We start from the raw sequence: 24,651 nt of genomic DNA on the forward strand, positions 1-24,651 counted from the left end.
ACAACCCTTCCTAATCTTCCATCAAGATAGAGTGTCCATGAGAACTAATCCTACATTCATGCCTAAGGTGGTATCCAGAGTGTCTTTAAACCAGGCAATCCACCTACCTACCTTCTTTCCCAATCCACAGAACAGGGGGGAAAGGCTGCTGCATACCTTGGATGTACATAGACAGTTACGCTACTACCTGGACAGAACCAAAAGTAACAGAAAAACTGACCAGCTTTTAGTAGCCTATGCAACAGGAAGGGAAGGAAAAGCAATTTCCAAACAGACAATCTCCAAATGGATAGGAAATTGCATAAGATTCTGTTACTCCTACCATGGAAAACCAGTTCCACAGAACATAAGACCTCATTCTACAAGGGCTACAGCCACTACCACAGCTTTCCTACGAGGAGTGGCAACCAAGGACATTATTGAGGCGGCTACTTGGACCTCCGTGCATACATTTGCCAAGCATTATAATTTGCCTCTATACTCTAGATCCCGAGCAGGGTTTGCCACTGCTGTATTGCAAGGGATCCTAACTACACCATAATTCTTCTTCCTCCTCCCTTAGTTTGGCTATGGTATTCTACCCATTTGTTATGACTGCAGATGCATCCTTGAAGGACATAGTACAGTTTTGTACCTACCATAAATGTAGATGTCCGAACAGGATAGCATCTGCAGTCAGGATTACCCACCCTCCTTCCCCTCTGTGGTACTCCTAGGGTATTTACCCTCCTAATAGCTAGCTGGGGGGGAGTCTCTTATGGTGTAGTTGTTTGTATATATGTACATACATGCTTATTTTTTGTGTTTGCCTTCTACTATTTTGGAAACATTGGCATTTATCCAAAATTTAGCTTTCCTAGAGGGCAACTGGCATCTGGGGCAAGAAACACTGAGGAAAATGGCGTCGGCTGATGCCTTTATACCCGAAGACCAGCAGAGATGACGTCGGGTGAAGTGCGACATCAGCCGAAGCCAGACCCAGACTTTGGAATCCGGCCGACCGAAGGGCTGCCTGACGACAGGACAACCCATTTGTTATGACTGCAGATGCTATCCTGTTCGGACATCTACATTTATGGTAGGTACAAAACTGTACTGTCTCTCCAAACACTATGTTATTGGGTGACTTCAAGTACCCAATCATTGACTGGTACTCAAGCCCAAACACCCTCGCCCAACGGTTCCTTGAATTTATAAACTCTAACGCAATAGAACAACTGGTCACCACTCCCACAAGAGGGAACAACATATTGGACCTGGTCATCACCAACATGGGGACTCTGTTCCACACCAGAGGTAAACCCCTCATTGGTAAGATCAGACCATAAACAAATTTCCCTGGACATCCATATCCCGTCCCCACCCCCAGCCAAGGAAATCACTGTAAAGAATTTCTCAAAAGCCAGCTTTGCACTTCTCAAGACTGAGGTGGAATCCTTCAAAGCCCCTGGGCCAGAGGATAATACAGCCCAATCCGCAGAATCCTTTACAAATGCATTCTGTGAGCACCTGCAGGAATGCATGGATCGTGCTATCCCAAATAAAACCAAGGCTCACTCCTCCAAAAACAGGAGACCGGTCTGGTTGGACCCTGGCCATAAATAAGCTATACAACAGAAGGAGGAAGCTACTACATGACAGAGCAAAATCCCAAAAAGGGAGGGCATCTCTGATCAGTATTGGCAAGAAACTTCGATCCCTCATATAATCATCAAAGGCCAGCTTCGAAAGAAAAATTGCCCTAGACACTAAAGATAATCACAAGGCCTTCTTTAGTTATGTCAGGAAGATGGGCGGAAACTCACAGATATGCTCTGAATTGTTGCATAACGGTACAAAATATACCGAACCTACAGACATAGCCAACATCCTGGCAGACAGATTCAGCGCAAACATCTCCCCCCCTTCCCCCCCCAAAGGAGCAAATGCCTATCCCAACTGAATGTAACCTCCCTGGCATCACAGATGCACAGGTGAAAGCTGCCCTCTCCAAAGCAAAAAACACAGCATCTGTGGGACTGGACGGTGTCCCAGGCTGTGTCTTACACGAGCTCCAAGAAGAACTGAACCCTCACATTAAGTCACTGTTCAAACTTAGCCTTACTACAGGATATGTACCCAAAGAATGGGGTACAGCTACAGTGGTCCCACTCCACAAAGGTGGTGCCACAACGGTCCCTGGAAACTATCGCCCCATAAGCCTGACTAGTCTGTAAAGCTATGGAGAGTATTATCATGGAACTCATAAACAAAGACATTGGGAGCCTCCAGACACTGGACCCCACCCAATTCGGCTTTAAGGGCAGATCTTGCCTCTTAAACCTAGTTGATTTCTTTGAAACAGTTACCAAAGCCATAGATGAGGGTAAAGTAGTTCACACAGCCTACCTGGACCTCGCAAAAGCCTTCGACACAATACCCCACTCGGGCATCATAAATAAGCTTACCAGCTTAAATATCAACCCCTATATCACAAGATGGGTTGCAAACTGGCTCAGAGATTCTGACCATGTGGGTTCTATCTCTGAGCCAGTTTGCAACCCCTATATCACAAGATGGGTTGCAAACTGGCTCAGAGATAGAACCCACATGGTCAGAATCGCAGGTGCCATGTCCGAATCCAAACCAGTTACAAGTGGCGTCCCACAGGGCTCAGTCCTGGGACCTCTCTTGTTCGGTATATACTTCTCTGAGGTTCAGGCTAACACGGGGGGATTATGGCTGACAAAGTTCACAGATGACTGCAAACTGGTAGCCATAATCGAATCTCCAGCTGACACAAGCATCCTCCAAAAGGGTCTCACAGAGACGGATGCTTGGTGCCAGAGCCACGGCCTCAAGCTAAATGCTAAAAATTGCATAGTCATCCCCTTTGGGAAAAACAAGGTGCCCACAAATTACCACATAGGTGGTAATCCATTAAGTACGGAAGAAGTAATTAGAGATTTGGGGACCAACGTAGATAGTAATCTCTCCTTTGATAATCATGTTGCCAAAGTGGTTAGAAAGACCTTCTATATAGCCCACCTTATCACGAAAGGGTTCGCATCTAGATCAAGAGAGGTCATTGTGCCCCTCTGCTTGCCACTCATCAGGCCCATAATTGAATACAATGCCCCTTTTGAGATGTACCTTACCCGACACCTGCAGCAACTGGAGAGACCCCAAAAGTACCTCACCAAACAGGATCATGGGCTACAAAGATGTCCTATGCAGCTCGACTAAAGAAACTCCAGCTCTACTCAGTTGCTTAACGCCTACTCAGGCGATCTATGCATGACGTACAAAGCCATGTCAAACCCAGAATTAATGGACATGCTCCACCTCAAAAAATCCAAGTCCCTTAGAGCTAAACGCTCCAGGGACCTAAACCTCAGCACAAAAATAAATAGGACATGCTGGAGGGACAGATTCATTTCCCGGAGGCTCCCCTCACTCTGGAATAGAATCCCAGTTCATGTTAGACATAGCCCCTCGCTGACCCTCTTCAAGCGAAATCTGGACACGTGGATGGGAAATCGCAAATTCACCCCTGGGATCTCTTCTGTGTTCCTGTTAGACAGAGGCACAGTAAACTAATCTTAAAAGGGTACCTTCTGTGACCTACTTTACAGAGGCACAGTAGGCTAATCTAATAGGGAAGCGGAAGCCAATACACTCTGGCTAGGCTTATACATGCCCTAGGGCAGATAGCCTAGTATCTACCTATGAACCTATATAGTGAGAGAAAAAGAGATTTATATATATATATATATATATATATATATATATATATATATATATATATATATATATATATATATATATATATATATATATATATATATACATATACATATATATATATATATATATATATATATAAATTTAGATATATAATCTTTACCTGTTTTTTTACCTATGTTCTTGTTGAGTAAGTGTGCTCTTTTTACCATACATTGTTCTTTCCCTACCATCGTTGGTAGTACCTCTCTCTCTCTCTCTTTTCTCTACCTTTTTAGGTAACCTTTGTGTGTGTGTGTGTGTGTGTGTGTGTGTGTGTGTGTGTGTGTGTGCAATTGCTGCCTGTTGACCTTTCCTTTTTGGTGACTGTAAACATGGTGGATAAATCTAAAGGCACTATTGGCTTTAAGAATTGCCAAGAATGTGGACGAAAGATGCCCAATTCCAATAAGCATTCTCCCTTTGTCTATTGCTTAGGCCCGGCTCATCTTCAGCATGATTGTTCTATTTGCCAGGTTTTCAGTAACCGAGCCTTAGTTGAAAGACAAAATAAATTTAATGTTGAAAGGCCTAATTAGGTACTCTTTTGAGGAGGCTTTATCCAAGGCTCACACTTCCCCGTCTAAATCTGATCTTGGATCAGATTTCGGTGCCGACATCTCCTTCGGCTCCAGTAGCGCAAAAATATAAGTCTTCTGCTCCCACTACTTCAGCGTAACCAAAGGCTAAGGTTCGGAAACTTTGGGAACTGACTGCCTCGGCAACGTCACATTGGTACTGTCTCAGTTGGAACTGACTCTGGCTGCTATCCTTCCACAAATATTAGAACCTCCATTGGTGCCAAAAACATGCATAATTACCACACTCATATCAAGGTATTCACCTTCTATTGACTCCTTTGTGGGACAACTCCCAAGTCCTTTTCTTGACAGACCAGAATCCCCCTCAGGCGTTATCAGTCTGTTCTCCAAGGAGTCTAACCGAAGTAAACATTGGGGGGTTGGTGGATTAGCTCCTTGTGGCCAGAGCTCTTTCTGTCTCTTCCACACCCCTCTCCCTTCTGGAGTTGGGGCGTTTTTCTCCCAGGACTCCGCCGAATCTTCCTCCTCTGACTTTCTCTGATTGCTTAGAACTTCTGACTCCAATCCCTCTGGTTCCAGCTGCTTTGGTGCCGACAGACTTTTCCCCTTTGGTTCCAGGAAATGCCTTGACTTCCTTGTTTCTTTCAGAACCAACAACACCTGGGGCCATAGCTCCGCTGTCGGGTCCGAGGGTTTCAGATCGGTTCCAGTTTTTTATTTGGAGCCACCTTGGCTCTCGGAACCTTGGCAAATGTGAGCTGTCTTTCAGCTCCTGCTTCGGAGGTGGGTCTCTTGGAGCGGGGTGTGACCTCATTTCCGAGGTTGTCCTTCTCGGTTCTGGGCTCCCATCCCTCTTCGGGAGGGCCTGCCTTCCAGATAATGGATAGGGCTTTGGCCTGTGCAGGCTCTCAGCTGGCCCTTTTTGATGTCCTTCAAGGATGCATCTGCAGTCATAACAAATGGGTTGTCCTGCCTCAGGCAGCCCTTCGGTCGGCCGGATTCCAAAGTCTGGGTCTGGCCTCTGCTGATGTCGCACTTCACCCGACGTCATAGCTGCTGGGGTATAAAGGCATCAGCTGACGCCATTTTCCTCAGTCTTTCTTGCCGCGCGGTGCCCGAAGCAGAAGCTGTTCGCAAGTGCCGGTTGGTCAGATCCAGAGATTTCAGCATCAAGACTTCTAAAAGCTAAGTACCCCGTTGGGGACTCTTTCTTGCCTCAGCCGATGTCAGACAAAGTAAATAATTGTTTAACTTGTGGGAAACAAATACCTCATAAGGATTTCCACTCTTACTGCCTTCCTTGCTTAGGCCCAGACCACGACGTATCAGCTTGTTCAGCCTGTGCTTCCTTCAACCGACGGACTCTCAGACGTCGGTCGGAGTTTGCAGAAGAGTTTTTTGGCTCCACTTTTGCATATAAAATGCCGTCGGAGACTCCGACTACACATTTAGCTAAAAAACGCAAAGAAAAGGACCGACCTCGGTTCTCCCTTCGGCCAAAAGCATGCCTCCGATAACCAAGGCCACACAGGCCATGGCTGAGTCGGCTACAGAAATTCCTGCTGAAGTAGCAGGCACTCAAGAGTTGTCTGACACTATTCCGTTGGACATCTCTACTCCTGCACGTGGGGCAGCTAGACCCCCTGCTTCTATGTCTATCAAGGCCTTTTCCAGGGCTAAAGCAGCCAAACTTTCCAAGGCCTTACCTACAAAAGCTCCCTCTCACAGGCCTACCTCAAGCTCCCAGATTCTCAGCCTTGCTGAGGACCTTATTTCTCTGATCAGGGGAACCCAACCTCACCCAGACAGGGCCTCACAACCCCCTCCTGAAAAGAGGCCTAGGACTGAACCCCCTGAACCTCTCTCCTCTGACTACTCCTCGGATGGTTCAGATGTATCGGACCATCAGGAAGGCCCGTACTCGCCTTATGAGGATCTGATGCAGAAGACTCCATTCCTTCTGCCTCACCTCCAGAAAAATTTTCTTTTGGGGAAACCCTACGCTCAATGAGGGAACACTTCCAATGGCAGGGTCAGGATTTTTCTGATTCTAGGAAAAGGCTAAGGACTTTTTTACACTTACCACAGCATAGGCCTTTAGCCATTCCACGTGTACTATCAGTTGTTGATGATGCATACAATGATGCCAGTACTGCCCCTGATTCTCTTCCCCCGGCCCCTGCAAAGCCTGACAGATACTACAGGGTCCCGGATTCTCACTACCACTTGTATAAGGCTCATGCTGCAGACCCAGAAACCATTTCTCAGGGCCCTAAAGGTGTTGCAGCTGCCTCTGCCAAAAACCCACTACCATCTGAAAGAGAATCTAGAGCATTAGAGGGATGGGGTAAAAAGGTTTATACATCTGCTACTCTTTCTGCCAGGGCTTTAAACTGTCAATTTCACATGATACAGTACCAGGAATTTTTGTTAGATCAGCTGAATAAAAAGCTGGCCTCTCCTGAACCTTTAGACCGTAAGTCCCTTCAGGATTTGGTACACAACTCTCAGCAGGTCAGTAATAATTTCTTAAAATGTGGCTATGATGCACTGGAGGCTTCATTTAGATCATCTATGACTGGAGCAGTGATTCGAAGGCATGCCTGGTTAAAAGAACAATCCTTACCGGACCATGTTAAGTCTAAACTCCTGGATGCCCCTATGGAGAAATAGTTTGTTTGGCTCCCCTGCACAGGAGGTTCTAAAGAAAGTGGAAGAAAAAGCAAAATCTGTCCAAACAGTCCAGGATTTTTTACAGGTCCAACCTCCGAGGTTTAGCAGAAATTGGCCTTCAAAGAATTGGTCCTTTCCAGACACCTCCAGAGCACAGAGAGGCAGAAATAGACGCCCAAGAGGCAGAGGTCAAGTCTAGGGGTGCCTACAGGGGTCGTCAGTGGCAACCTGCCAACCAAAGAAGTGCCGCCTCAGCTGCGACTGCAACCACTTGTACAGGACAGACACAATGGCTTGGCTCTGATTCCGCCTACCAGGGAACAACTGGAAGCACCCTTGGGCGGAAAGCTAGCTTTATTCTCAAGAAATTGGCATTGCATTACAGGAGACAAATGGACTTTACAAACAATAGACAAGGGCTACAGGTTTCACTTCCACACTCTACCAAAAAAGAGAGGAATACCAAACCTTCCACCAAGCCAGAAATCAGAGGCTCTAAAACAAATAATCAGTTTACTAAGGATGAGAGCAATAGAAAAGGTACCATCTATGGAACAAGGCCAAGGATTTTACTCCAGACTATTCCTTGTACCAAGAAAAGAAAATCAGTGGAGGCCTATTCTCGATTTGTCTGCACTGAACACATATCTCATTGTTCCAAAATTCAAAATGCTGACCCTACAGCAACTTCGTCCCATGTTGGGCAAGGAGTCTTGGCTGGTGACTCTAGATCTCAAGGAGGCATACCTGCACGTCCCTATACGACCAGATTGCAGAAGACACCTCAGATTTCTTGCAGGATCAGAGCATTATCAATTCTCAGCATTGCCCTTTGGCTTATCTACTGCGCCCAGAGTATTCACGAAATGCCTGGCATCAGTAATTGCTCATTGCAGGCTTCAGGGAATTCAAATCTACCCATACCTGGACGACTGCCTAATACAAGCGGACAACAAGACAAAATTAATAAAGGATTTGGCCAATGTCATACAACTGTTGCAAGCCTTAGGATACACAGTCAACATACAAAAGTCAAGACTAGTGCCATCCCAAAGGATAACATTTTTGGGTGCAGAACTGGACACAATAACTCAGATGGCTTTTCTCACAGAGGAAAAACAAAAGCAACTACCAGTCTATTTCATGGCATTAACAAGACAAACTCAGCTTACTGCAAGGAAAGTCCTGCAGGCCCTGGGTTACATGGCATCCTGCATAATATTGATCCCACATGCCAGGCTGCATATGAGAAAGTTACAATGGTACCTAAGGAATGTATGGTCTCAACACAGACACAGTCTAGAAGCCCAGATACCAATCATTCCATGTCTGAAGAAAGAATTCCTGTGGTGGGCTCAGGCCTGTCAGATAAACAGAGGATTGACTTTCCACAAACCACATCCAAGGCAGACCATCACCACGGACGCCTCAGACCTAGGCTGGGGGGCACACATGGAAGACGTGTATCCAAGGCCTATGGTCACAAGACCAGCTGAATCTACACATCAATCTAAAGGAGATGCTGGCAGTGAAACATGCAATCGAGGCATTCAGACCATTCATCCAGCAAGGACACCTGCTGATAAGGACAGACAATACCACAGTCATGTGGTACATCAACAAACAGGGAGGCACACATTCATACCCTCTATGCCGGATGGCAATGGACCTGTGGAACTTGGCCCTGAATCTCAACATCCAACTGCAGGCCAGATTTGTACCAGGAAAAGAGAATTCACTAGCAGACAGCTTAAGCAGGACTACCACGGATGCTGCATCCAGATATTTTCAAAACCATAACAAAGAAATGGGGAATGCCAGAGATAGACCTGTTTGCCTCCCCACACAACCACCAACTGAAGAAATTCTGCTCAAGAGTATACCACCCACTTGCCTGGAGGGTGGACTCCCTTTCTTTCAGCTGGAAGGACCTGACAGTATATGCCTTTCCACCTCTTCCTTTGATGTACAAAGTTCTACTGAAGATCAGAGAGGAACAGCCAAAGGTAATTCTGATAGCTCCAGACTGGCCAAGGCAACATTGGTACCCGCTACTGAGAAGCATGTCTCGGACGCATTCATGGCATCTACCTCTGTCCTTTACTTCTAACGCAGAGCAACTACAAGACCCTGCATCCAAACTTAAAAACACTGCAGCTAACTGCTTGGAAAATTGCATAAAACAAAACCAACTTGATTTATCTCAGAGGGTTAAGGACATTATCCTGGAGGCTCGCAGACCCTCCACAAGGAAAACATATTCAGCCAAATGGAAAAGATTCCTCATTTGGAGTGCAGAAAAAGGAGAAAATGTCACACTAGCAAACCTAGCACACATCCTGGAATACTTAGCATTACTGTTCCACAATGGCCTGTCCTATTCTTCCATTAAGATACATGCATTAGCAATTTCAGCAGAGTACAACATGGATCCTCCAGTCTTCTCTCATCCTCTCCTCAGACAAATTTTGAGAGGGATCAAAAATGTAAAGCCTCCAAGGAAACCACCTTTGCCTGCATGGGATCTCAATTTTGTGCTAGAAAAATTAACACTTCCCCCTTTTGAACCAGCAGCAACAGCAGACTTACAGTTCTTATCTTGGAAAACTGCCTTCCTGCTAGCAATCACTTCAGCAAGAAGGGTATCTGAGTTACAGGCATTAATGGCAGTGCAGCCTTTCCTTATCTTCCATCAGGATAGAGTGTCGCTGAGAACCAATCCTACTTTTATGCCAAAGGTGGTATCCAGGGTATCCTTGAACCAAGCTATACATCTACCTACATTCTTCCCCAACCCACAGAACAGGGGAAAAACTACTACACACCTTGGATGTACACAGACAACTGCGCTACTATCTGGACAGAACCAAGGCCAGCAGAAAAACTGACCAGCTTCTGTTAGCATATGCAACAGGAGTGCAAGGAAAAGCAATTTCAAAACAGACAATCTCAAAATGGATAGGAAATTGCATTCAATTCTGCTACTCATTTCATGGAAAGACAACTCCTGAAAATATCAGGCCTCACTCCACAAGAGCTACAGCCACCACTACAGCTTTCCTACGAGGAGTGGCTACCAAAGACATTTTAGAAGCTGCTACTTGGAGCAACATGCATACATTTGCCAAGCATTATAATCTTCCTTTATACTCCAGATCCCGAGCAGGTTTTGCAACTGCTGTTTTACAAGGGATCTTAACTACACCGTCATTATTTTAGTGCCTCCTCCCCCAGTTTGGCTATGGTATTCTACCCATTTGTTATGACTGCAGATGCATCCTTGAAGGACATAGTACAGTTTTGTACCTACCATAAATGTAGATGTCCGATAGGTATGCATCTGCAGTCAGGATTACCCACCCTCCTTCCCCTCTGTGGTATTCCTAGGGTTCTTACCCCTCTTTTAGCTAGCTGGGGGAATCTATTATGGTGTATTTGTTTGTATGTATATATGTATATATATTTTGCTTTCTACGGTTTGGAATTTTCTGCATTTATCCAAATTTAGCCTTCCTAGAGGGCACCTGGCATCTGGGGCAAGAAACACCGAGGAAAATGGCGTCGGCTGATGCCTTTATACCCCAGCAGCTATGACGTCGGGTGAAGTGCGACATCAGCCGAGGCCAGACCCAGACTTTGGAATCCGGCCGACCGAAGGGCTGCCTGAGGCAGGGCAACCCATTTGTTATGACTGCAGATGCATACCTATCGGACATCTACATTTATGGTAGGTACAAAACTGTACTTTTTGGACTTTTATCCCAGGACTCCTTGCCCAGTGTTACCAATAACCTCCACGCTCAGACCGCGGGCACCTAAACTGCAAGATACTTCTGCACAGGGACCCACTTCTTCCGGGTCCTCCTCAGAGATTCCCACTTAGGAGCCACCCAGGAAAAAGATGCATCAGAGGAAACAATTAGATTCCCCCGAAGAATCTGTCACAAAAGACACAGACGTCGATGATCGGGAAACTTCGATAATGGGGAGGGGCCCCCCCAGTTGAAGATGTCGCCTTCGGAAACATTCTAGAGATTTTGAAACAGAGGGGTAGCTGGAAGCCCAAAGACCCTACCTCTGAGGAGTCAGAGTACTTGTAGGCTTTTGGTGCTCACCCATCTACTTCTTGGGTGACCCCTCCTGCTGACAACCTTATTAAATTGATTGCACAGTGGGCTTGGAAGGCTCCTGCTCCATAGAGCCAGTTCCCCGGAGACTTGACAAAATACTAGCAGCTCCAGAGGACCACCAGCATTGGGCTAAGGGGTTAGCAGTAGGTGCTATGGTGGCAGTGGCGGTGGTGGCCACCAAAAAGGAACTAGATGAAGAGAATTCCATTGTCCATCCCCGTAATCAAGTGTCCAGGGCGATGGACAGATTCGGAAAGTGGATGTATGCTTCATCGACATTCTCTTTAAGGTCTTTGAATTTTATGGCACATTTCCTTAGGCTCCAGAGAGATCTGATCAATGAGTTTTGAGACACCTTATTAGGAGCTGTGTTGAGGAGGTCCAGGATAAAGTGGCCTCCCGTCTAGCCACCCTGGAGTCTATTTCCAACTTGTCTATGAGGCTTATTGCACAAGCAGCCAAAAAGATGACCAGGGCAGTGGGTTCAGGCCTTGCTAATAGGCGTCACGCTTGGATACGCTTGTGAGAGTTTGCGGAGCTATTTAGGTCTTCCTTCATCAGTACTCCCTTTAACGTAGCTTCCTTATTCAGCCCCAAAGTCAAGGAAACTCTAGCCAGGTGTGATAAAGATGAAAAGGACCCTATCTGCAGTGGGCATATATTTTTCTTCTCCCCAGCTGGCCTACTCTGAGAATCAGAAGAGCGGGAAGATGTGATTCAGAAAATCCCAAGGGCCTTTTCAGGACACACGTGATGATGGCTCCCCTCTGGGCAGAGGGTGGAGCTTTGATGGAAGATGCAGACCCCCTTGGCGGAGGTGGCCCACAAAATCAGGGTTCCAGAAATTATTTCTCTGGACAGTCTTACCAGTGCTCTTGAAAGGGTCCCGATTGCTTACCTCGGGAAGCATTTGGGGGAAGATTTTCTCGCACTCAGGAGCCTGGTGGCAAATAACTTCAGATACTTGGGTGCAGAGAATCATTGCCAGAGGTTATCATATTCCCTTCACTCTTTTTCCAAGATCAAAACGAAGACTCCCTGATGTTCCACCCAGTCAGAGGGATCAAGCAGCTTTAGAGGTTCAAAAGCTGCTAGAAAAAAGAGTCATCCAAGAAGTCCCATCAGACCAGATAGGATCCGGATTTTACTCAAGGTTATTTTTGATGCCAAAAAAGACGGGACTGGAGACCAATTTTAGATCTCAGCCTTCTGAACAGATTTGTTCAGCAAGTAAAATTCTGGATGGTCATGGTTCAGACTGTGCTTCCTTTTCTAGAGGAAAACGATTGGATGTGTTCTGTAGACCTTCAGGATGCATATTACTACATAAAAATGGACAAATGCTCCAGAAGGTTCCTCTGCTTTCAGCTAGGAGCGAGTCATTTAAAGTCAAAGCACTGCCCTTTGGCCTCGCCACAGCCCCCAGGGGGGTTCACCAGGTATTTGGCGGCAGTAACAGCTCACTTGAGACTGCACAGATTCCGGATGTTTCCTTATCTAGACAACTGGCTACAGCTCCTACCAGGCATTTACTGCTTCAAACAACAGATTTCAACCTGCACCTGTTCGATCATCCAGGCATTACAATGAGTCAATCAAAATCTCAACTAATTCCCACTCAAGGTCTAGAATTCATAGGAGCTTGTCTGAATACCATCTTTTGTGTAGTTTCCCTTCCTCTTCACAGGCTACAGAAGATAAAATCCCAAGTACAGCCCATTCTCTTCAAAGACAAGGCTCCTGCATTTCTAGTCCTTCAGGCTTTTAGGGTTCATGGCAGCGACCATTAACTTAGTTCCACTAGCAAGGTTTCACATGCATCTGCTACAGTGGCTTTTAGCATCAAAATGGTCCATCTTAACCTATCTAGTGACATATCTAATTTTAATCACCAGTCGTTGCAAGAAGGACTTATCCTGGTGGATGGAATCCGAGGAAATTCTCTTAGGCCATCTCTTTGTTCCACCTTTTCCCAAGGCCATAGTGACCAGTGACGCCTCCCAAATAGGGTGAGGGGGGACATTATCTGGGAAGAACAGTCCAAGGCACTTGAGCCCTGATAGAGGCCAATCTGCATATCATTGTTCTGGAACTGAAGGTAGTGCTCTTAGCATTGCAAGCCTTCCAATCCCACCCTCCCTCTAGGAGTGATTGCAATTCAAACAGACAACGTCAGTAATCTGGTACATCAACAAACAGGGTGGAACCAGGTTTTACTCCCTGTGTCGAGAAGCTCTCTGAGTGTAGCAGTGGGCAATATCCCCCAATCGCTTACTAATAGCAATGCACATCCCGGGGAGCTCGAACGTGATAGCGGATAAACTTAGCAGATGCATTCTCCTGCCTCATGGTCTCTCATGAAGGAAATTTTCCATTGCTGGGGCCAGCCATGCTGCAACCTCTTTGCATCACCCATGAACAACAAGTACAGCAGCTACTTTGCCCTAATTTCCCCTCAGGGGGAGTCTCCAGGAGATGCTTTCCTTAATGATTAGTCCTCAGGACTACTCTGTGCCTTCCCCCCTTCCCTCTGATCCCTTTCTTCTTAAAAAAAAAAAAAAAAAGCCAGCAAGTTGATCCTCATTGTGCCCTTCTGGCCTCGACAAGTCTGGTTCCCCTTTCTCTGGCCTCATCTAATTTACCGTCCATGAATTCTGGACCCAGTTCCAGATGATCTCTCTCATCCACAGGGACTGGTGCATCCCAGTCTTCAGAACTTCAAGCTTACAGCTTGGCTCTTCCAATTCCATTAGTCACCAGGCAGAAAAATTTATCTTCCCCAGTCCAAAAAATTTTACTGGCTTCCGATACACTTTTCATCAGGAAACTTTACCACAGAAAATAGAAATGATTTTCTGTTTGGGCGTACAGTAATCGTCTTAACCCTTTTTCCATGCCAATTGAAAAGATATTGGAGTTTTTAGCTATGCTTTTCGGTCATGGAACATCTGCTTCTACTATTAAGGTCCAACTAGCTACTGTTTCCAATTTCTGCAGTGGCTTCAAGGACCACTTCCCGTAGATTGTCTAAAGTGTTCATGAAAGGAGCAGTTGAAACCAACATTTAAAGACCCTCTAGCTCCTTGGGATCTGACCTTAGTTTTGCAGTCTTTGGTACTGTCCCACTTTGAACCGGTGGCTACTTGTGACTTAGTTTCTTTCATGGAAGACTATTTTTCTGATAGCCATTACTTCCGCCAGAAGAATTTCTGAAATACAAGCACTATCTTCAAAACTCCCATATTTGATTTATTCATAAGGACAGAGATTCACTAAGAACTAACCCATCTTTTCTCCCTATGGTGTTCTGAGAAGCTAATATTAATCAAACCATTGACTTACCCTTTTTCTTTCCAAATTCTTCCAACAAAGGCGAATATTGCTTACATTTTCTGGATGTTCACAGTGAATTGCATTTCTATCTTAACAGAACTTAAGAATTTAGAAAATTGGACCAATTATTTGTCTGTTTCTCCAGTCCATCTCTGGAGAAATCTGTCTCAAAAGTTACCTTGTCAAGATGGTTAAGAGACTGTATTACTTTCATATACAATAAAGTATCTCATGTTACCAGTGCCAGTGAGAGTGCATTCCACTAGGACAGTAGCCACTTATGCTGTTTTCCACTCCAGGGCTTCCATGGATGAAATGTGTGGCAGCAACCTGGGCTACTCCATATACCTTTATAACTCATTACAAATTGGATCTGTTCTCTAGGGTAAGGGCATCCTTTGGCTCTATGGTACTCAGGAATATCCTTCCGTAAGGCCACCCAGGATCTAAAGTAGCTGGGGACTCTGTCCCAAAGGTCAAGTATAAATGAAGATTGACGACATCAGATAAAGTAGTTATGTATTTACCATAATGTTCCATCTGTGGTGTCGATCTTCATTTATTCTTGGCACCCCATCCTCCTTCCCCCTCCTGCAGAATTCTGGAAGATCAGATGCTTGTCCTGGTAACTTTATCAGGTTTGACCTTGGACATAGCCTCTTCATTGCAGTATACATGTTATCCTGTCTTTCTGTGTAGCTGCAGATTCGATCTGAGGTAATATGAAGAAGGGTATTGTGGGTAGAATCTTAGCTCGAGAGTTTTTGACTGGCGCGAGTTATGTAATGGCCAAGCCAGTTTCAAGGATTGAACAAAGTACCCAAAGGTCAAGGATAAATGAAGATCACCAAAGCAAATGGAACGTTACGGTAAGTACATAACATTTTTTTCTGTTTGCTTGGATATTTTGATGGAGAAGGTTGCTAGTTTGTGGTTTGACTTGACCAGTATGGGGATACTTTAAGGATTGTACGTGCAAATGCCACATTTGATGTGACCTGGTCGAGTACATTATGTTCTCTAGTAGGTTTCTGAAGAATCTAGTTCAGGTAGGGTTTTGTTTGTAAAATCTAAGAATTTTTGTGCATATCCTGCACTGGCAATATGGGTCCTCCAGTTAACTGTTGGATTGTTACAAAAACTTAGGATAACGTTGGACCTACATATAGGGAGTTCATCAAAAGTATTTAGGCTCATTATGTGATTTTCTAGAAATGTGGAGGAGATTCGGTAGCATGCTATGACCCAATAATGGATTTTTCAATCATGATTTTAATCTTTATAAGCTCTGCTTGAAGTTCTCATGGAATTCATAGAAATAGCGAGAAGCAGCATAAATACATTCAGCATACTGTCTTTGGTGCACCACTGGAAGCTACCATAATTCAAAGAAAAGAATCATGGTACTCCCCAGGAAGAACAGTTATTGTGTCATTTTCTTGCAAGTGCTTGATAATGGCAGTTACCTCAGTTTAGCCTGACAACAGTACACAGCATTGTTGAGTAAGGCATTACATTACCGTACATTACTTGTATGCCCTACCAAGCAGCAGTAAGGTATAGTAGAAGCAAGCTGCCTTATTACTTAAGAGCACAGGTAATAGGTAGGTTATATTAGTACTACTTATTACATTTTTTAACAGTGTTGTATATTTTATTTAGGATTTAGAAGAAATTAAGAAGGAATTATCAAAGACTGGACAAGAAAAGACTGTGGAAGAGACTAAAGCAAGCAAGAGACTGTCCAAAAGGGTAAACAGGATGATTGGGCGGCTTGGAACAATTATTGATGAACTTGAAAAGGAACAGGTGGTGTTGAATAGTCAACTAGATGGTGGCCCAAGTCCACCTCTTGGGTAAGTACATGACAACTCAACCTATGTTACTTAAAATTGTGTAGGCAGTTGTTGGTAGGAATAATAGCACTTTTCAATGCCATACTTTTCTGCTGGTGGTATTCTTTGTCTAGCCTACAAGGTCGATAAAGTATTCTTTCACAGCAAACACTTTTTTTTTTGCTAATTACAGTTTGATTGTGTCTAACTCTGAACACTGGTTCAGCACCATATTTCTCCCCAGGTGTTGAACATTTGCCTGGTGCTTAACTATGATGCAGTGTTTGACTGCTGTATCATTCACCCTTCTGCTGTGCCTTATGGCATTGTCTGTCTTTGTCCCACTCCATTTAAGATGCCATGTCTCAGCATTAAAGTCACTCACTTTTAACTGTGTTGTCTGCATTTCTCCCATCCTTCCCCATTAGCATCTGGCTGTGCCCCCTTTCTGACAGTGTATGTGCATCCCAATTTATCTGCATAAATGTACAGTGCCTGCAGTTTAAGCCTTCATGAAGTTGTACTGTCCATAGAGTACACGCATATATGTTACAGTAACTCCTTCCAGTTTTTTTTTCTTGATGTCTGAACTTGGTATTTGGTCATAGCAAAGCTGCAATGAGCTGCCAGTGCCAAAGCCTCTCAAAAGTCACCACCTTCCTTCCACAGAATGGGTGAGTTGGCAGTTATGTCACTAATTCCCAAACTTTGGGACAGATGTTCTGTTGCTTGGGCACACTACACATTTGGGGTTCTGTCCCTTTACACAACGGAGCCAGCTCTTTGTGCCTTCTTTTTTCCATTTAGAAGAGACCTTAAAGTATGCTTTCGCCCTTTGATTGAATTATTTCTGGGTTGGAATGACCAAGCCAATGTTGTGGTTTGCAGGAATGCTGTTGACAGTTTTGAATGTAGTAATGTATTTCCCCATGCCATCTTTGACCCTGTTTTCATGCCTTACTGCATTGTTTTCATTAACACTGCAGGGGTTATTTTGCATCACAACTGAACGTCTGAGTGTGTTGAGGAAGCAGTTTGCTTCAGCAACACTTCCTTGCTCAGTGTACAGCAGTATTAAAACAAGACATAGGTCTGATTTATGTGTCATTGGGGATATTGTAAAATGGGAAAGTCCTTGTTTGTTTGAGATGCAGTATGGAAATTTTATTTTCCAGTTATGCAATATGTTAAAAGATCAAAAGTATATGTTCACTTGCTAGATGACATTAAGGTATGTTAAGAACTCACAATAACTAACGTACTAATAAATTGCTTGTCTTAATTTGTGTTGTTTGCTGTTTTAATTAAGTAAAATGGTGGCGGTGCTCCTAATGTTAGACTAATTAATTGTATACAGAGTTAGATGGACAAATACCTACATCCTTTGATTAACAGTTTATTATCAATACATGAGCTGTATTTCCTATGCAGGAACCTAATATTGTATATGGTACAGTTGGATGTGCGATATGTGAATACATGTGGGAGCCCCCCTGCATATATACATATACACATACATGTACACTGTTTATTGTTTTCTCACTCATAGTCCATTGGGCTTCCACGTCAGTATGTCATACTGGCTGCTTTTATTAGTTTCTGTGACACTGCATAGCTGAAGTGCGACTCTGTCACTGTTTTTCTTATGAATAAATGTATCTGGGGTGAATGTCATCTACTGAGTTTCAGAAGTATAGGACCTACATTATGCAGTAAAAGTGCATAACTGTAGAAACAACTCATTGTTCATTCCCTTCACTTGAGTTTGGTTCTGTTAGAGTAAGTAGGAGAAAGCTTGCCTGTGGCCTGCTTATTCAGTTTTCCACCATAAAATAGCTGGTAATATGTTTCTTTTAGTTTCTGCAGCTGTAAGCTCTTCAAATCTGAATGAAGTTTGTTTTTGTTACATTGGTTAACTTTCTTAGCATGATCCACTAGTAGGTGAGTTTGGTGTGCATTTTTGGTGGTGGCCAAAAATCATCTGATTGTCTTTTACCCATATAGCAAGTGGATACACGGTTGGAGCTGAATCACATTGAAGTGTCTGTTCTTATTTGTTTTCAGCAACCTCTGATGTTTTCTTGTGCCTTTTTAAGAATGGTTAATGTTGTGGCCATTGGCAGCATCTCCAACTGGTTTCATAAACTTAGCAGCAGTTTCTTCATGTATTGTCTTTTGCCTGGCTTTTGCTGGGATGTAGTAGTTGGAGTGCCAAGACTTCATAATGTTTTTCCCCAGGGTGGCAGCGTCTAAAACCTAAGATTGGCATTCTCTAGATGGGAATGTTATAGTGTAATACAGCTACTGCCATTTCCACTTATTTTTTCACATGCATCCCATTAGGATACAAATGGATATAAGGCATAGATAGCTATAAGCCGTCTGACTCTTAACTTTTGCTACCGCTTCATCATGTTGCATTCTGAGACAGACAGTGGAGGCAGCATAGTATAGCCAATCTCAGACTGTAGGCTGACTTTAGCAACATGTGATCTTTTAGTTTTTAAATCAAATCATGTACTTCCTTTTGTTTTTGCTGATCTGTGTCTGTGATGACACACGTTTGTGTGTGATTAAACTGTTCAGGAGTAAGGTTTTTACATGTTTTTGTTGGTGGGGTACTGTATTCGCTAGTCTTGTATGCAAGTCTTAATGTGTCAAGGAGTTATGTTTGTTTTGTCAGTGTTATTGCTAGAATGAATACTCAAAGAGGAGTTTGTTTATGATTTTGTTTGAATTTAAATGTATTTGGTGTTTATGCATGTAATAAACACAGGGTTCCAGTTTTATGTAAAAAATGCCTGCCAGAAAATGCTTTATATGTGTTTATTTAATGTTAAGACACAAGTCCAGACATCTCATTTCTCATACCACCTTGTGATGCAATTTTGTGGACTAACATCTAATAATTTTACTAAGCATTTTAACTTCCTGCTTGAATGTATGTGCTAGAAGAGGAAATACATGCTGTAAATCTTTTTATTAATCCCATTAACCATTTATATTCTAATTTAAAAACTAAAACCAATGTGAAAAATCTAATTGACAAAAAATAACCATATAGACAAACAGGTGTTTTTAAGGAATGCCTTTGGCAGGGTATATCCATTTTTCTCTTCCCCACCATATTACTTCACAATTTTGCATTAATGGTTTCTTTTATGCAGTTCGCATTTCCACTACAGGGAAAATGTTATCAGCATCAGTGAGCTAATTGGTATTATGAGGGAGATCCAGAAGATTCCTGAACCCAAATTGTATCGCATCGCTGAAGCATTGGATGATAATCATGATGGGAAGATTGACATAGATGATGTCATTAAGGTAAGTCAGTAATAAAAAAAACTGAGATGGATTTCTTAGGCTTGTTAGTTGGCCTTGATCTTTCATAGTTTACTTTTTACCTGCAAAACTGAGACAGAAGGAATCAGCATGAGCATTTCGGCATGCTGAGTCTAAGTGGTTGCTTTTGTTTTTTTTTTTTGTTGTTTATTTTTTTTTTTGCAAAACTCTAGCAAGAAGTCTTTTGTCACGTATTTGCTGAAATGACAGCTTTGGTTGTGTGGTTGTGTCTGTGGGATAGCTTCCCTACTCCACCGCCATCTGGTGTATGGCCTCTTTAGTGGTGCTAAATATAGGATATACCTGCACACTGCTGTCTAACCTTACCAGAGTCTTTGTTTTCCATGCTTTTCCATGACTCCCAACTGCTTTTAATTTTGTTTCTTAATTTTCCCCTCTGTCTCCTAAATGAGTATCTTTTTTAAAGAAGAGATAACAGACTGCATTCAGCAAATTGTGACAGTTTAAGTTTTTCTCCAGAATGTGCATGTTAGGTGAATTTATTTTATTCTCTCAACATTCTGTGTCAGCAGTACCACTGTTTAAACAGCATTGCTGAGTTGAGGCCTGTGTCCCTGACTACATTTGGCTTTGTACCTGACTGTAGATGTAATAGATTGAGAGCTATCAGGCCTCCTTTTTGCCTTCATGCTTTGAGGTAAGAGTAGTGCATTTGATGGTCTTGAGTATGAAAAGCAAGTTTTTCTAAACTGAGCCATTATTTACATTTGTTTTTGCAAATATATACATAAAGCCAGTGTTACCTTCAGAGAAAGACTTCAACACAGTTTCTCTAAAATATGAGCATGTACAAGAAAAAAAAATCCTAAAATCATTCCACAGGGGCTGCTGTATATACTTTTTAAATGTGTCCTTTGTTAACCAGGTTAATCCCAGTAGTCTAGTAGACTCAGGAGAGACTTGAGGTGGTGTTTATACTGAGGGGAAATTTGGCCAGGGGATCAGTAAACTTCCCTAACTCTTTTCAGTAGGTGCCATGGGATCTTTAAACTACCAGCAACTCAAGCAGATGGGACCTCAGTTCAACATCTCATCAGAAGGGATGGCACACTCAGGAGTGCAACACCCTGATGCTGCATAACAGTCAGCAGTCTAGTCACCTGGAGTGGGAATAGAACTGACAACCCTTCTGGTCTTTCAGCACTAAAGGTGAATGTGCTGCCTATTGAGCCACCTACACTGCAGAGTCACATTAAGTCATCTGTTATTTTTATACCTTACCCACTTAGTTACATCATTCTTTTCCTTTTCATTATTTTTTGTGTGTGGATTCTTTGTAGGGATCCTGTCAAAGGAGCCTTAATTTAATTTCCACTGCTGAAGAAGAAATCTATTTTTGGTTCCCTGCACAAATGACAGTCAGCTGCTTGGCTGCTGTCCTATGGCTCTTGTTCCCTCCTGATACCACTTGTCAGAACAGGAGGAAAGGGGACTAGAGAATACTAGAGCCACATTGCTGTTAATGTCACCCAGCTGAGGCCATAGGTATTTGTTGATGAGGGAGAGGAGCTTTGGAGTGGTGCCAGCAACTGGCAGCTTTACATACAGTTTTGACAGGAATTTTTCTAAGCCCTATCCCTTTTCTCAGTGTTCTGATATCTCCACAATGTGAACCATGAGGTATGACCTGTGATAACATGCCACTCTGGGCCCTAGAACAGTCATGCCTCCTTGACCCTCCCACTTCTTCCAGCCTCAGAATACTTCCTTGAGTTCTGGCCACTACCAGGGGTCAAGTGTTCGCAGAATGCACTCCCTCCCCTCCCAGGATTGACATGCCCATCCTTCCTGCAGCTCTATCACATACCTGAACAGTAATTAAAGTCTGCTGGCTGCTAAAGAAGAAATTAACGCATCTTGGGTCCTTTGAGGCATTAGATCCAAGACAAGGTGGTGTCACATTAAGAAGGTTGGGTCTGATAAATCTGAGTGTTCTTTGAACGAGTTACTTGAAGAATGAACAGAAAGGGTCTGTAGATGTGGCCTGTTTAGGATTCAGCAAGACACATGGCACAGTACCACACAAAATGTAGAGAACAGATTCTGTTCTGAAGTGAGTCTTAGATTGGCAACCTGGGTACAACATTAACTGGATAAATAGACTCAAAGGTTGTTAGTATGTGAAGTGTGCTTTGTGGCTCAGAGAGATGAAGCCCTGGCTGTATTCCAAGCATTCCAGAATTGAGTAGTGGTCTGGGCACTGGAGTAGCTGGGCAGGGTAGTGGTTCAGAAGCTGATGCCAGCTCACTGATCATGGAGGGGTGAGGCAGTTAAACTTGTTACCTTTACTGACACCTGCATAGGCTGGGAATCGGTGCTGGTTTCTTATGTAGCTTCTGTGCTTGAATTTGCCCTTGTCTCCAAGGAAGCACATGCTGTGTATCTGGACCATATGTGTCTAGGATTGTGCATTGTCAAGAGGCCAGTTTTGTTGACCATTCCCCTGAGCAGTTGTGGGTAATGGGGTTTGGAGAAAAACTGTGAGTACCTTATCTCATTGTTGATGGGGGCATCATATAATCCTTCTTTTTAGGGAGAGTTACTCTTCATCCTTAAATGCAAGTGGTTTTGGTCGGAGGGATTAAAGCCAGATTCTTTGGTCGGAGGGATTAAAGCCAGATTCTTTGGTCATTGGGACAAGGATATTCCCCACACTTTAGCACAGAAAATTTATGAGGGCACCATTGATGTAGGGGGACCCAAGTGCATTATGGATGCCTGGCAAATGCCCTCTCTGGGTGATAAGAGAGAAGGGCTGATGGTCGGCAGACACAAAAGAGAAAAGCACATAAAAATTATTGTTTCAAGCAGGGTGCCATTTTATTGACATTGCAGAAGGTCTGGAATGAAATGTATGCTTTTATCACAAAAAGCCATGCAGCTGTACTGATTCAAACAAAAGTGTAAAAAAAGGAATTGGCATATTTGGATAGAATAGTACAGCATGTGGCATCTTAAATTCCTTGAAGAAATGCAAATTCATGCTTCTAGGAAGCAGTAATTTAAGTCAAGATACTATTGGAGGGGAAGCAGTAGCCACAACAAAGTAAAAAGGGACTTGTAGGTACTTGAATCAGGTGATCTGAAAATAAGCAGTCATTGTGATAAAACAGTAGACGTGACTGGCTCAGTACTAGCATGAATAGGAAGGCATTATCACCAGTTGAAAAAAAAACTTCTTATCCCTGTGTATAAGCAGGTAGTAAGACTACATTTGTAGTGTTTTGTGCATTTATGAAAACTGCTCTCACTGGGAATAAACATGAAACAGTACAAAGGAGGGCAACAAAAATGGTGCTTGCTCTTTACAAGGTATAATGCAAAGAAATGCTACTTAAGCTTTTTGTGTACAGCGTTGGAAAAAAAAAAAACAGTTTTGGGGGTATGGATAGAAACATGTCTGTACCTTAAGGGAGTCTTCAGTACACTGTTGTAGAAAGTATATATGAGAACAAAAGGACACAGTTTAAAGGCAGAAATGTGAAAGACTGTGTAAATATACAGGGAAGTATTTTTCAGGAAAAGGGGGGAAGATGATAAGAAAAGCTTTTGTGAAGAAGTTGTAGCACCATAAACAGTGAAAGATTTCAAGAGATCTTAGGGTGAATATAAAGCATTTTCTATGCTGAATGGAAGAGAAAAAGAAAAATGAAAATGCTAGGTAAACCAGATTTTTAGTATATAGTGTGTACCATACATATATATGCATATATATATATATATATATATATATATATATATATATATATATATATATGTTTAGTAGGATATGGTCAGATTAGGTGTCCAGAATGAGTTCGGGCGCCTAGGCAGTGAGACATTTCCCTGTGGTACATTTGACTGGGGGACACATGGCTGAAGTGACATTCAGCTGCAGAGAAATATGGCTGTTTGCAAATTCCCTGTGGGAAAAGAGAAACACACACTGCCATGCTCACAGCTTTAATAACCAAATGCATGGTGGTAGAAGATGTAATGAGTGTTCTGCTCAGTGTGCAGTACATACTTATGTAACTACAACATGTAGAAGTGTGCTGCAGCATGGAGGAAATCCTATAGGCTACTGTAGTCACATTTATGCTCCAGTATGCGTTTTCGGTAATGTTCCCTAGACAACTGTGAAGGGAGTAGTGGTCCGCACACTCCAGTTAATAAAGGCAGCGCAGCGCCCATTGTGCACTGCATTTTTACTGCCACTGACATGCCTTATGGCCAGCCGGCTGCTGATGCCTGCTATTTGCCTGCTGTCTCATGTTCCCTTGTGGACCAAGGGCATTGTTTTCCCCCTGTGCATTTGGTTATTGAAGTTGTAGGCATGGCAACATGTTCTTCTCTTTCCCCACAGGGAATTTGCAAACAGACATATTTCTCTGCTGCTGAATGTCACTCCAGCCATGTGTCCCCAATCAAATGTACCACAGGGAAATGTCTCACTGCCTAGGCGCATGAACCCCATCTAAAACTTTCTAACTTTCTTGTGCTACTAGACCCTCCCCTTTACTAATAATGTGTGATACTCTCCTCTCTGGTTCTCTTTTGCTGTTTTAAATTGTTCACATTAGTAAAAATGGCCCCAGACTGCTTCAACTTTTAGGTTTATGTTTTGTGCAAAAAAAAAAAAAAAGAGAGAGAGTTTGGTATTTTTCTCTTCATATATTGATTTGTACTGCTGCTTCCTGTCCTACAGTCTTCAAAATCAGTTATACCACTCCCGTTTTTTGGCAGCTTTTATTCATTGCTTAACTTGACCCTTGAGTCTGCAGTGAAGTCTCGGTATTCTGTTAATGCATTGTACTGTTATAACTTACAGTTAGGTAGTGCTACACATATTTTCTGCCTTGTATCTATTTATTTTTTTGGGTTGGTATTGTTAATTAAAAAAAAAAAAAACTCTGGATAGTTTTTCTCACTTTGGTGTTTAGCGACGAGTTGACAGCCTCCTTTGTCAGTTAATATTATGTGATTTCCTTTTTTTTCCAGCTGTTTATAGTTTTTTGCTATTTATTTCAGTGG

At 43.2% G+C, this 24,651-nt stretch overlaps 1 protein-coding gene across 1 annotated transcript in view; it reads left to right on the top strand.

The window, feature by feature from the left end:
- Positions 1–24,651, top strand: part of LETM1 (leucine zipper and EF-hand containing transmembrane protein 1) — a 1,101,007-nt gene that overhangs the window by 1,010,868 nt on the left and 65,488 nt on the right. Inside the window, exons 15-16 of the mRNA XM_044062295.1 lie at positions 16,103–16,296; positions 19,461–19,599. Of these exons, the coding sequence (XP_043918230.1) occupies positions 16,103–16,296; positions 19,461–19,599 (333 nt within the window). The remainder of the gene's footprint in view (positions 1–16,102; positions 16,297–19,460; positions 19,600–24,651) is intronic.

The sequence above is a fragment of the Protopterus annectens genome, chromosome 2.part1 (assembly GCF_019279795.1).
Source record: "Protopterus annectens isolate FY-2018-M chromosome 2.part1, PAN1.0, whole genome shotgun sequence".
In the NCBI taxonomy this organism is placed as follows: domain Eukaryota; kingdom Metazoa; phylum Chordata; order Ceratodontiformes; family Protopteridae; genus Protopterus; species Protopterus annectens.